Below are 12,720 nucleotides of genomic sequence, written 5' to 3'. Positions count from 1 at the left end.
GGTGCAATCAAAATCGCGTCGGGCTTTTCACCGAGCATCAAAGCCGTAATGCTCCAGTTGTTCGTAATCGTCAGGCAAGTGGGCCGTGGAGGTGGTGGTTGCTTGCAAGGTGTTGTACAGGTTGCCGGGTGGTGGGGAGTTGTGGCTGGAGGAGAGCGAATTGTATTCGGGAGAAGCACTGATTGAGGGATGGGGGCTGCGCGAGTGGTTGAGAACATTGTAGGTGTTCTCTTGGACAGAGGTTGGCGGCTGTTGAAGATGATCATAGTCCTGAACCGGCGAACGTGGATGCATGGACTCGATGTGATTGTAAATGTTGCCTCCCAGGGGGGCAGTGGCTGTGGCCGCAGCCCCTGAGTTACTACGCGATCCTTGCAGGGTGTTGTAAACTTCTCCGCTGCCGCTTCGGGGCGCGGAGCCGGCAGCGCCGGCCATTGGTACTGCAGTATTCAAAGTATCATAGGTGTTTTCCGAAGATGGCGGTCGACGCATGGAGCGCCGGAGGTTCTGTTGACGCTGCTCCGTTTCCTCTGCTGGGTCGAAGCGCTGTTGCGGGCCCTCAACCTGGCAAGAGGAAAGCGAGAGAAATAGAGAGAAAGACAGAGGGAGAGGGAGAAAGAGAGGGAAAGGGCGAAAGGAGCGTGAGCTGGGACGGGATTTGAAAAGGCGTGTCCCTGTTTGGCTCTTGCCGCCTCATGAAGTTGCGACGGAAGGCATGCCATCTTTACCATGTTGTCCTTGATAATATCGTTCATGGTTTGGTGAATATTGGCACGGCCTTTGACACGGACGGTATACTTTGCCGGGCCACCGGGGCAATTACGTCCTGTTTCGAATGAGAACACCCGATTGCGCTGCAGGTGCGAAAGAAGCCAGCAAACTCAATATGAGGCGTGAATGAAGGTATACAATGCCAACACCAGATCAAAGGCAGACCCCACCCCAGAGATGATTCTCTGAAAGGAGAAGAAAAACCAAAACGGGTTTTGTGAATTCGAGCACCTGCGCGTAGCCGCGAATGTCGCCAAGGGAGCAGCTGAAACCATCGCTCTTGCTCTTATAAAAGTAGAATTTGGGAAAGGCAATGGCAATGATAGCATTTGACTTGGTCTCGAGATCAACGACGCTGTACTCAACGTGGTCTGCACGAGACAATGGTGCCAGCGACAGGTGAAAAAGGGGATATCGGCACTCGCACGCGCACGCGCACGCCATGCGCACAAGCACAAGACAAGCAAAGCTGCTCACCGTCAAAGTCAAGCCAAGGCTTGGACCCGTCGTTCCCCATGATGAGAGATGCGTGTTGACGCAATTAACTAGCGAATTCGCGTGTCGTGCCACTTGCTTGCCCAGCGCGACCCACGGCTGCTCTGTTGCCCGCTATCAACACAGAATCAAAGCGCAAATGAGGGCACCGATCGCCTGAAGCGGACCACAAAAGTGGGCGGAGCAGCACTTATCATGAGCCATGCCCTCAACCCATAGCACACGTTTCAAACCAACCTGCTGACGTACCTATGCACCCCACTGATCGACGCACAGTGCGCTCTACCTGCTCCTGCTCCTGCTCCTGCTGCTGCTGCTGACGCACACCCCCAAATGACTGCAACAAGAGGTCCACCGCCAAAGCAAGCCGATCAAAAAAGAGGAGTGATTTTACTTTAAATTGGGGTTGTCTTCTTTTGTCTTCTGTTCGTCTTTTCAAAAAGGGGGACGTTGTTGTTGTTGTTTTATTTGTGGTTTATGTAGTTTTGTTAGGGCCTGTCGTGCTAGTTTCTGCTGGAATTGTTGTACTTTGTGCTGGATGCGGTTTTATTTTCACTGGCAGGTTCATGATCCGTCACATCTCTGGGAGCTCTTTTCGCGGTGACGTGATCCTGACTCGTGTGTGAGGTTTGTGCCAGCCATCGCAGCGGCCCCCTGCTTGGAGTGGAGATGGGAGATACATCAAGACCAGTGTGCGCATGGCGTCTGACTCCCCCGGGAAATTTGCTCATGGAACGCTTTGCGGGCCTTGCAGGGCATCAGGCAAGCTGACGATGGCGGCCGTGGCGACAGCAGAGTCCAATTGGATTGGGTGGGTGGACGCCGAGGGCAGCCGTGTTTTGATCCCCGCATCCAAGGCGAGCTGCATCATCCGGCGCAAGGACGGCACCTACTACGTCAACTTTGAAAACAGCAAGAAAGACGATAACATTGCTGAGCTCAACGTTTTCAAGAGCCTGGAAGACGCTTACGTCTGGATGACCCTCTCATGAGACAGAGGCAGCCCAACAATTGAAAAGTCCAATGATTGGAAACATCTGTGCTTGCCTTTGTTGGTGTGAGTGGCACAGAGTGGCTCGCCCGTTGGTGTGGTCGATGCTTGGTATGAGCGATGAATTGAGATGCGCAGCGTAAGATGTGATGGGTGACTGATGGCCAGGATGACCACCATGCCTCACTGACCCGTGCAGCAGCTTCACTGCCGTGTAGTATTTTTTTCTTTCCTTCGCTTCTAGTTTCCCCTTGTGTTCTGGCTCACGCTTGGGCTGAAGCATCGCCAGAAACCTAGCTTGTGATTGGGTTGCATATCGACTTTTTCTTTTCCATCAAGATAGAAACGGGCTTCTCACCACACGCGCAATCGCGGCGCTCCCAGCTCAACAATGCATTCCAAACAAAACAAAGTTCAATTCGAGAAACCTCCATGAAAATCAAGTCAACTCAAAGCCAAAGCACCCCTCCAGCTCCTATTGGCGAAACAAAGTTAAAAGAGGGGCATCCATCCATGGTGGCATGCCTTGTGGCCAGTCTTTCCTTCAAAAATTGTGGGCTTTGCGCATCGTTCCCGGTCAATCATGCACCGCAAAAGAGCCTTTTTGCGGTTCTCCACCCACTCAAAACTCTGGCAATCGAGCGTGACAGCATGATGGTCATACGCGAACGGATCGTCGCACGGCCACGGCACCGAGCGTGGCCGGATAGCGCAAGCGGCAATGGTTGTAAGCAAAGACGCCGAGAATGACAGTGGCCATGCCAATGGCGCTGGCCACCGTGATAGGATTGCCAAAATAGAGAATGGAAAGCCAGATGAGCATGGCCCGCTTGACCGTATTGGCAACGCTTTGGGATACGGGCATGAGGTGGTGCATGGTAAAGTACGCCGTAACGCTTTGCAGATGGTAAAACACGGCATCGATCAGGATCATCATCCAAAGCTTGGAGGAAATGGTCACCGAGCCGTTCAACTGCGGCCAAAGCACGTAAAAGAAGCCCGGGAGCTGAATCAATGCTGCTGCTGCAGACGTGTAAAACTGCAGGTCAACGGGAGAGAGGTGCTGTAAAAGCTTTTTGCTAAAGACGTTTTGCACGCAGTCGATGATGTTGTTCAAGATGGCGGCCAAGAACCCAATGGTATCAAACGAGAGCTCGGAAAAACTGCAAAGGGCTAGCCCGATCATAACGGGGAGCAACGAGAGATTGACCTGCCATGACGTGTGTTGGCCAAGAATGACCTTGGCAAAGATGACGGTGAAGAAGGGCGCGGAGCTCTTGATCGTCTCGGTGAAGGAGACGGCGACGTGGGACAGCGACACGAGCCCGCAAATGACGGTGGCACCACGCATGATGCCAACCAGAATCATGTCGCGCCAAAAGCTGGTATATTGCTTGTCCGAGCCGAGGGGCTCGTAGGGTCGCGTCCGGCCGCCCACGGCGCGGCGCCACAGACCAGGACCGTAGACCTTGATGGCCCCGAGCGTTGCCGTCATGATCATCTGCGTGATGCCCAGGATATACTTGTCCCCCTCTTCGTGGGAGAGGATGATTTTGTTCATGAAGAGTGTCACAAGGCTGCAAAGGTACCAGGCGGAGAGCCACAGAATGGCAGCCGGGCCCACGTCGATGGTCTCAAAGACCCCGCTCATTAAGCGTATTAACGAACCCGCCATTGCAAAGGTTTGTACAGCCTCGGCCAAGTAAGATGTGGAAAAGGCGGTGCGTGGGCACGAAAAGAGCGAAAGGGCTGGCCGTCCTGTTGAACTGCGTGAACACCACTGCGTGAACACCAGCTTGTTCCACCACACGGTCCACAGCCAAAAGGGCAAAAAAACTAAAGCTTGCAGCTCGGAGCTGGCGGTGTGCAGTGTGTGGCGTGTTATTTGGCTATGTTTTGAGGCGGGGCGCTTTGTTCAGGTCGGCTCTCAACTCGCCGACTCGTCGCGAGCTCAAAATAGGGGAGGATATGGAACACACTTGCTTGCTAGAAGTGGTTCATGATCTCGGGTGCCGTTGGGATTGGAGGCCTGAGCAGGCTACGAGATGTGCTGTCCACGCTTGCTTGACATGCAAACCCAAGCCCGAGGCGGCACAAAGAGGAGAAGCAAAAATAAATCAGCAGCTCACTCCCGACTCGATCAATCTGTCAAGGCGAGAGCGATCGGGCCGTGAACACGCAATCACACGTTGACAAGCTGCCACCGCCACAGGCGCACAAGGCGAATTCAAAGACAAGGGCAGGATCCTACCACTCCAAATCACTGGCCAACACACACGCAGCCACCAGAGACGGCCCGTGTCATGAGCCAACTCTTGTCTAAGATGAAGGATACCGCACGGGGGTGCACCAACAACAAGATCAAAAATGTGTGCGTGGCGGTTGGTTGTTGTTGATTGAGGTGAAGGGCTCTCTCTCTCTCTTATCTCTACTGAGTTTGTCAGACAAAATGACAGGTTCGACATGTTCCACATCAAAGGGAAGTTTGTTCATCAAAGCTAAATTGCCGAGGAAAAGTAGAAGGAAGAGGAAACCAACACAAGGCTCAACGCGTGCACACGGAGGAAGACGGAACACATAAGCGCAGCGGAGCGGTTAATCTCCTCGTAGAGAGAATGATTTGTCGCCAAAGGGGACAGAACAAGAACGAAAAAGTCGAGGAAGCAAGAAGGAAGAAGTGCATGTGATTGACATGAACGTCTTCTCCAAACCTTCCCCTTCCTCACGGAGAAAAGAAGCAAAGACTCGGGTCGCCTCAACCGGGACCATCGGGAGGCGTGTCCAAGGCACTCGGTGCCCTCTTTTGACGACAGGACAAAATTGACAAGGTTTACATAAAAAGGAGAGAGAGAGAGAAGTAGTAATCAAACACGACGTGACAACCACAGTCGCCCTGCCTCATGAGTCCGAGTCAGGCCACATGGCGTAGGCTCGATCCCATGATGGTGCGGCAGGCCGGTCCATGCCTCATCGGTGTTCTTCTCAGAAAACTGCTTAATAGCGGTAGTGGTTGGGCTTGAAGGGACCAGCCGAGGGGATGCCAAGGTAGGTGGACTGATCGTCGCTGAGCTTGGTGAGCTTGACACCAATCTTGGCCAAGTGGGCGTTGGCGACCTCCTCATCAAGAGCCTTGGGAAGGAAGTGGACACCGACGGGGTACTGCTCAGCCTTGGTCCAGAGCTCGATCTGAGCCAAGACCTGGTTGGAGAAGGAGTTGGACATGACAAAGCTGGGGTGGCCAGTGGCGCAGCCAAGGTTGACGAGACGGCCCTCAGCCAAAAGGATGATGTGACGGCCCGAGGCAAGCTCGTAGCGGTCGACCTGGGGCTTAATGTTCATCACCGACTTGGCGTTAGCCTTGAGCCAGGCAACGTTGATCTCGCAGTCGAAGTGGCCAATGTTGCAGACAATGGCATCATCCTTCATCTGCTCAAAGTGCTTGGCGGTCAGGATGTCCTTGCAGCCAGTGGCAGTGACAAAGATCATGGCCTCCTTGCAAGCCTCGTCCATGGTGGTCACCTCGTAACCCTCCATGGCAGCCTGGAGCGCGTTGATGGGGTCAATCTCGGTGACCATGACACGGGCACCAAAGGCCTTGAGGGCCTGGGCGCAGCCCTTGCCGACATCACCGTAACCAGCGACAACAGCGGGCTTGCCGGCGATCATGACATCGGTGGCACGCTTGATACCGTCGAGCAGCGACTCACGGCAACCGTACAGGTTGTCGAACTTGGACTTGGTGACCGAGTCGTTGACGTTGATGGAAGGAACCTTGAGGATACCCTTCTCGAGCATCTTGTAGAGGTTGTGCACACCAGTGGTGGTCTCCTCGGACACACCCTTGATGTTCTCGAGGTACTGGGGGTACTTCTCGTGGACCAGGTTAGTGAGATCACCTCCGTCATCGAGGATCATGTTCAGGGGCTGGCCATCAGCGAAGACGAGGGTCTGCTCAATGCACCACATGTACTCCTCATCGGTCTCACCCTTCCAGGCGTAGACGGGGACACCGGTCGCAGCAATGGCGGCGGCAGCCTCGTCCTGGGTGGAGAAGATGTTGCAAGAGGACCACTGGACCTATAAAGATGGAAAACGAAAATGCGAATCAGTCCCCAAAAACAAACAGCGGCACACTCTTGCACTGGCCAAGTACGTGGCCAGTGGTTCTTGATGCGGCAAAGATGCAATTCAAAAAAAAACGCACCTGAGCGCCGAGAGCAGTCAGGGTCTCGATCAAGACGGCGGTCTGGGTGGTCATGTGCAGGCAACCAGCGATGCGGGCACCCTTCAGAGGCTGAGAGGGGCCATACTTGGCGCGCAGGTGCATCAGACCGGGCATCTCGTTCTCCGAGAGCATGATGTCCTTACGGCCGAGCTCGGCGAGCTCAATGTTGGCTATCGAATATCCATGATTTGAGTGTCAGGCATGTGATAACTCCCCTGCGATATGGCAGTGCATGCACAATGTTGGTACTGACCGACTTTGTAGGCGGGCTTGGCCATGGCGAAGGTTTTGGGGGCGGGAGGGAAAGAGAAAGGAGCACAAGACGGTGTACCGAGCACAAAGCTGGAAAATGCCTGAGCCACTGACCACGTTGCCACGATTTTAACCACGATCGCCGACGACCACCAGTCGCGCAACAGAGAAGAAGAAGAAAGGCGAGGGAAGCCAAAGCGTGCGGTTGAAGAAGAAAACACGCGATTGTTTCAAGAAGATGAAGGAGAAGATGAAGATGAAGAAGTTGTTGAGAGCAAAGGGCGCCGAAGAAGAGGAAGGTGAAGATGAAGTGGCAGAAGATGACGAGAGATGGCGATGAAGCAGCAGTAGCAGTGGAATGCATCAGCAAAGAAGATGCAGCCCAAAGAGTGACAAACGTTGAAGAACGCATTGCAGACCATGTGCGTCCCAACTGCTCCACATGTCGACGTTGACACTTGGGGCTATGCTGCGACAGTCTCTCTGTTGTGTGGCTTGCAACACACTTGGCACTGGCTAGGTGCTTGGCATGCACGCACACACAACACCTGCGCTTGTGGTCACGTGGCCTGCAAACACCTTGTCGCTTGCACAGCCTCACACACCATCCACTTGAACGAACGACCTGCCTGTAATTTTTGAATTATTTTGATGGAATTTTCTCCACCCCCACTTCAAGCCATCTCGACGTCATGAAACGTCTGACAATGTCAGAAAATATCGTCTGACAAATTCGCTCGCCGGTTTTGTCTGACAACAGAGGGTCGGTCGCGCGCCACATGGGTGACACATATCCCGCCGCAGCCAGACCCAGGGCCGTCTCGTGTTTGGATCAGAGCCAGAACTGGTTGGTCAAACTCCGCTCGACGAACAAACAGTCGGAAAGACACCATGGCACGTCGCCCGACTCAAGATGAAGAGGCCAGCTACAAGCCACCCAAGCTGCCCAAAACCCTCAAGGAAAAGGACAGTCAGAAGCGTCTCATTGTCGTGCTCGAAAAGGCCGCCCTCGAAACCGTCAAGGTTCGTTCCCTCGATCAGCTGCCGCCGCTGCCCGGGGAAACGACCCCAGCAAGACCGATTTGCGAGGCTTGAGAGAAGAAAGGACGAAAAAGATAAAAAGGGAAGAAAGGCTGAGGGGGGCAAGGCTTTGCCACAAATGCCTCGAGTTTGGCTCACTTGTGCATCCGCACCATTCTCTGGGCGGGACATGTATTGGCAGGTTGGCAATGGCTTTCAGCTGCTCAACTCCACCGACCACGCGCACATCCTGAAAAAGCACGGCCGTGACTCGCTCAACATCCGGCCTGACATTACCCATCAGGTCCGTCAAGAGACACGTCTTGAACCGACCTTTGCTATCGGCCTCGACAGCCCAATTTGTGCAGCAACGCTGACCCTGCCATAAACTGCCCCTGCAGTGCCTTTTGATGCTGCTGGATAGCCCCTTGAACAAGGCTGGACTGCTGCAAGTCTACATCCATACGGCCAAGAACGTGCTCATTGAAGTTCACCCCCAGTGCCGTGTTCCCCGTATCTACAGCCGCTTTAGCGGTCTCATGGGTGAGCCCAGGCCCCAAGTCGCTCCCACACATGCAAAGGCCCTCTTGGCCTGCCCAAAAAACAACAAGTGATGATTGAGCAGAGCTCATGCAATGCCAATGCCCCTACTCCATGCGCGCAGTACAACTGCTCCACGATCTTAGCATTGCCGCCAAGGGCTCATCCCAAAAGCTCCTCAAGGTCATCAAGAACCCCATCACCGATCACCTCCCCACCGGTTGTCTCAAGATTGGTAAGCTCAACGTCACCACGGCTACCTGTGGAGACACCCATCCTTGCCTCGCCCTGACTCTTCTTCCCACCCCGAGCCTGCTTCTCACCGCCTTCTCTTGCCGCTTCGCTTAGGCACCACGTACCAGGCCAAAAAGCTAGTGCGCGCGCGCGATTTCGCCACCAAGAATGCCATGGATAAGCCCGTCTGTGTGGTCATTGGTGCTATTGCCCACGGGCAGCTCGACGTGCCCTGGATCACCGAAGAGATTGCCGTGTCCGGCTATGCCATGTCCGCGGCTGGCGTTTGTGGCAAGCTCACAGATGGCTTTGAGGAGGCATGGGGAGTACACTAACCCGGCCCACACGTGCTTGGGTGTCTTTGAACTATTGGTTTTTTTTTTGTCTTTTCTTTGATCTATCCTCCTTGTCTCAGTTTTGCTTGGATGCACTGCTCCTTCAGTCGGCTTCACCGCCGCGCCTCGTGGCCCAGCATGTTTGTCTCCAACTCAATCTGTACTCATTCCCTTCAGTTTGAGTTGCTGTTGATGTTGCTCTTGGCCACCCCAGGACCCAACTGGCCCCAACTGGCCTGGACAAGCATCAGTGTGATCCACAAACCCGCATATTTCGGCTCGATATCACCAAACGTTGAACGTTTAGCATGTAAATTGATCCCAAAAATGAAGATCATCATGCGCAACGAAAAGCATCCCTCAAAACCCTCGTGGGCTCACCACAAAATACACTTGGGCCGACTTCTGTATGCCCCCACAATAAACAACAGCACAGCCCGTACCCCTAGAGTCCAGCAGCTGTGTACAGATATCAACGGTAAAAAGACACGATGCATGTCTGGCCTTAGGCCTCAACGACAAGATGCTGATCACTTTCGCGCTCCTGGCCAACATGCTGTGCCACAAGCAACACAAACGGACGATTTTGCAAAAGGATGAGTTGACCCACACAGCTCGCGTCTCACCAGACAAAAAAAAAAAAAATACCTTAACCCCTCGTTAAAGCCATAATCACGCACCTCGATGAACGCCATCTTGTCCTGAGTGTCCTCCAAAACCAGGGTTGCGTCCATCGTACCTTCAATGACCTAGATGGCACGGAAGGAACCGCTGATAAGCAAAAGCCCAAGTTGCTACACTAGGCCATCTAGATGCGTTTCAACAGAACCAGGTGCAGGATGAACGCACCTCATCCAACTGCTGCACAAACTCCATCAACTTCACCATGCCCTCGGCCTGATCCAACTGCTGAAAAGCCGGGCTGTTGGTCACCTGCAACCACGACAACGCCATTCGTCAACCACCAGATGACCGAAAAGAAAAGAAAAAAAAAAGAAGAAGAAATGAATCCAACAACTCGTGCTCTTGCTGCCATCTCCCTCGAAGCAAGGGGAGGGCGCACCAACCTCGGCCTTGGTCGCTTGCAGTAGCTCCAGCACCGTGATGGCAGCACCACCTTGCTCCGTCTTGGCAGATTCCAATCCAATTTCCGGGATGGAAAAGCTGGCCCCCAGAGACTAATGTATGTCAAGCCATGAGGAGTGATGCAACGTGCCCATTTTTTTTGGTTTTGGAGTGACACATGCGAAAGACAAACGGCAGATGACGAGGTCAGCACGCGAGTTTGTCTAGACTGTTGCGTGTGGCGCAGGAGAACAACAAAGCGAGAAGCGATGTGGAGTGAAAGACAAAACGACAGAGAACAGACCTTGATAAGACGGCGTGACTGCCAGTTGGACTCGGGGCACAACTTCAGGGTAAAGCGGGTGGCCGCATCAGGCAAGCCCTCTTCGCGCGTCACCTTATCGAGGCGCGTAAAGTTGCACGCCTCGCACGTCAACTACGGGACATAAAAGATGCAGTCATGTCGTCGCACTCACCACCCTTCAAAGGGCCAAGTCATTATCCTCGCTTCAAAACCCATGCCCACCTGTTTCAAAAGGCTCTGGTCATCCAAGTTCTGAATGCCTGTCACCTGAATGATGCGAGAGACGGCGCCATTATCCTGCGGCACCCAAGCCGAAATTGTTTGAGGATGAGGGCTGTCCAAGGAAATCATGGGCACAATGCAACCTTGGGCCTGTGGTGTCAAAAAAAACCCCCCTTGGGACCTGAGATTCCTCTCTGCTCAAAGCCCACGGACGATTGCTCTAACCTCGCAGGAGGGACAGGAGATGCTGTCCACACGCAGAACGGTGCCAATTTCTTCCATGACCTTGGAATCCGGATCCATCGTAGCGGTCAAGTGCTGTGTAGAAGTAAAGACGGGTTGAAATGTAGCCCACTCGGCAAGCTGATCAACTGCAAGCGTCCCCCGGGTTGGCTCGTATCTGAGAGCGAGTCAGTCTGGTCGGGAAGGAGGTCGATGGATGTGGATGGAATTGCGCGGGCCCCTCTATTGTCTCACGTGGCTTGCTTCACGGTTTGCTTGCTCTCTCTCTCTCTCATCTCGGTCTTTCGCTGATGCTGACAATCCATAATTGTCATACAAAATGTTTGGGCGACTGTGCTGTGGTGTGTGAAGCGGAACGGGAGATGAACCATGAATTGTCGTCGCTCACTCACGCCCGACTGGCTGTGACAAGATCCACCTCCTCGATGACCATGGTCTGATCGACCGAGCCCTGGGAGCCGATGCCAATGTACATGCTTGAAACAAACCAATGCGCAGGATCGGTGCCCAGGTTGCTGTGAGCCGGTGGCCGTTCCAAGGCCGCGAGCAGCTTGGGCAGCACGTCGAGCTCATACTTGACCCGCACTGCGCCAGGCGATGCCTGACTCATTCGAAGACAAGGCGCCCCAAAGTTGGCGGGCGAATCTGATACACCAAATGGGTTGCTCGTGGCGTACCAACTCTGGGCCTGAGGTGAGCAGGAGCTACCGTGCGTGGGGCACCCCGTGTTGTCTCGTGTGTCGCCTAGGTTGACTTGATAAAAGAGCGTCTGTCCATACGTGTTGCTGCTGATTGTCACGCCCAAAACGCTGTAGCTGTGTCCCACCCACACATGGACCATGAGAGAGCGCGATAAGCAAAGCAGGGCGCCATTGGGGACCGGCCCCGAGCCAGACTACTTTGCTCAACCAAATAGATGGATCTGATGCTTCCAAAAATTAGCCGAACCAAAAATGAAAAGGCTTAACAACTTGGACAGACCCACGCGCCTTCTGATGGAAAAAAAAAACAGCAAGCCTTACCCGTAGTCAATCTGACCAGCGCCGCGGCATTGAGGAAAGCTGCCACAGCGCGCGTACACCTTGGGCACGTAGGGCAAGCTCAAGGTCAGCCGTGCTGTGACGTGGTCCAGGGTTGAGAGCGGGGCCGAATTGACCAGGCCTTGCGGGTAAGCGCTATAAACTTGCGTAGAGGGTCCCAAAAAGGTGTCAAACTCTGCCCCACAGGTCGTGTGGTTGCCATTCTGCCGCAGCTCCACCGTGTGTCGCCCTGTCGTGTGGTTCGCATACACACACACATGACCACTCGGTGCCTGGGCATAGTACTGAACGCTGGCCCCATTCGCGCCCGTGGCTTGCCGACACGGACCCCCTTGGTCATAGACGGCCTGTTCGGGCAAATCTATGACGGGCAGGTATGGTGCGCCATGCCACAACATCAATGAGGGTGTTGTATGAGCTGATGATGGCCCGATGCATGCCAAGGCGCACGGGGTAGAGGGACATCGTGACGCACCAGCCCAGGTGGACCACTGAGTAATGTGCCAAACGCTGGTGGCATTGAGCTCGCGACCCAAGGGACCGTACAACTGATGATGGAAGATCTATCATGCACAATCAGATGCCCCGAAACCTGAGCTAGAAGTGGACGTAGCACACGCCACACAAAACAGAACCCGAGACAGAGTAGGAGTCCAAGACCAAACCCGCGACGAGACTGAAGCCAAAGAACAGCACTCACCGGTGCCTGCGTTGTATTTGGCGTGAGATAGAGCGCCGGAGACACCAACATTGGATCCGTCAGCAGCGAGTGACCCTGAGCCAATGCCCCAGACCCCAACAAAACCACCCCCAGCAAACCCCACACCAGCGCCGCCATTTTGCATCCCCCCCCCCAAAAAAAAAAAAAAAGCCGCGCAGAGTTTGTCTGACAAGTCAGCTTCCAGCCGTTGTCATCATTTTGTGGTGTGTCATCATGAGCGCGGTGTTTCGAGCTGATGGATCCAGTGTTGTGTTGCCTGGGA

At 54.1% G+C, this 12,720-nt stretch overlaps 5 protein-coding genes across 5 annotated transcripts; 1 reads left to right on the top strand and 4 right to left on the bottom strand.

Annotated features, from left to right (window-relative positions):
• Positions 1 to 27: 27 nt before the first annotated feature.
• Positions 28 to 1,288, bottom strand: MONBRDRAFT_6358 (uncharacterized protein; the record flags this gene model as incomplete). The annotated part of the gene is made up of 4 exons (XM_001743637.1): positions 28 to 564; positions 729 to 854; positions 1,003 to 1,142; positions 1,249 to 1,288. 4 exons carry the CDS (start codon positions 1,286 to 1,288, stop codon positions 28 to 30), a joined length of 843 nt encoding a protein of 280 aa, XP_001743689.1.
• A 1,627-nt stretch (positions 1,289 to 2,915) lies between these two features.
• Positions 2,916 to 3,908, bottom strand: MONBRDRAFT_14978 (uncharacterized protein; the record flags this gene model as incomplete). The annotated part of the gene is made up of 1 exon (XM_001743636.1): positions 2,916 to 3,908. The coding sequence occupies one exon, from the start codon at positions 3,906 to 3,908 to the stop codon at positions 2,916 to 2,918; it is 993 nt and encodes a 330-aa protein (XP_001743688.1).
• An 836-nt stretch (positions 3,909 to 4,744) lies between these two features.
• On the bottom strand, positions 4,745 to 6,795 carry MONBRDRAFT_34987 (uncharacterized protein). Its single transcript, XM_001743635.1, has 3 exons — positions 6,736 to 6,795; positions 6,462 to 6,652; positions 4,745 to 6,334 (listed from the first exon to the last, which is right to left on the bottom strand). The coding sequence occupies exons 1-3, from the start codon at positions 6,758 to 6,760 to the stop codon at positions 5,252 to 5,254; spliced, it is 1,299 nt and encodes a 432-aa protein (XP_001743687.1). The 5' UTR covers positions 6,761 to 6,795; the 3' UTR covers positions 4,745 to 5,251.
• A 1,149-nt stretch (positions 6,796 to 7,944) lies between these two features.
• Positions 7,945 to 8,863, top strand: MONBRDRAFT_15167 (uncharacterized protein; the record flags this gene model as incomplete). Its single annotated transcript, XM_001743885.1, has 4 exons — positions 7,945 to 8,058; positions 8,156 to 8,297; positions 8,419 to 8,529; positions 8,643 to 8,863. 4 exons carry the CDS (start codon positions 7,945 to 7,947, stop codon positions 8,861 to 8,863), a joined length of 588 nt encoding a protein of 195 aa, XP_001743937.1.
• Positions 8,864 to 9,511: 648 nt separating this feature from the next.
• Positions 9,512 to 11,538, bottom strand: MONBRDRAFT_6354 (uncharacterized protein; the record flags this gene model as incomplete). Its single annotated transcript, XM_001743634.1, has 4 exons — positions 9,512 to 9,612; positions 9,713 to 9,796; positions 9,931 to 10,027; positions 11,090 to 11,538. Coding segments are annotated over 4 exons (731 nt in total), but the record flags the coding sequence as incomplete, so codon positions are not given.
• Between the last annotated feature and the right edge of the window lie 1,182 nt (positions 11,539 to 12,720).

The sequence above is a fragment of the Monosiga brevicollis genome, genomic scaffold (genome assembly GCF_000002865.3).
Source record: "Monosiga brevicollis MX1 MONBRscaffold_4 genomic scaffold, whole genome shotgun sequence".
In the NCBI taxonomy this organism is placed as follows: domain Eukaryota; class Choanoflagellata; order Craspedida; family Salpingoecidae; genus Monosiga; species Monosiga brevicollis.
The sequence above is the reverse complement of the archived record's forward strand: the minus strand, read 5'-3'. Positions and strand labels throughout refer to the sequence as shown.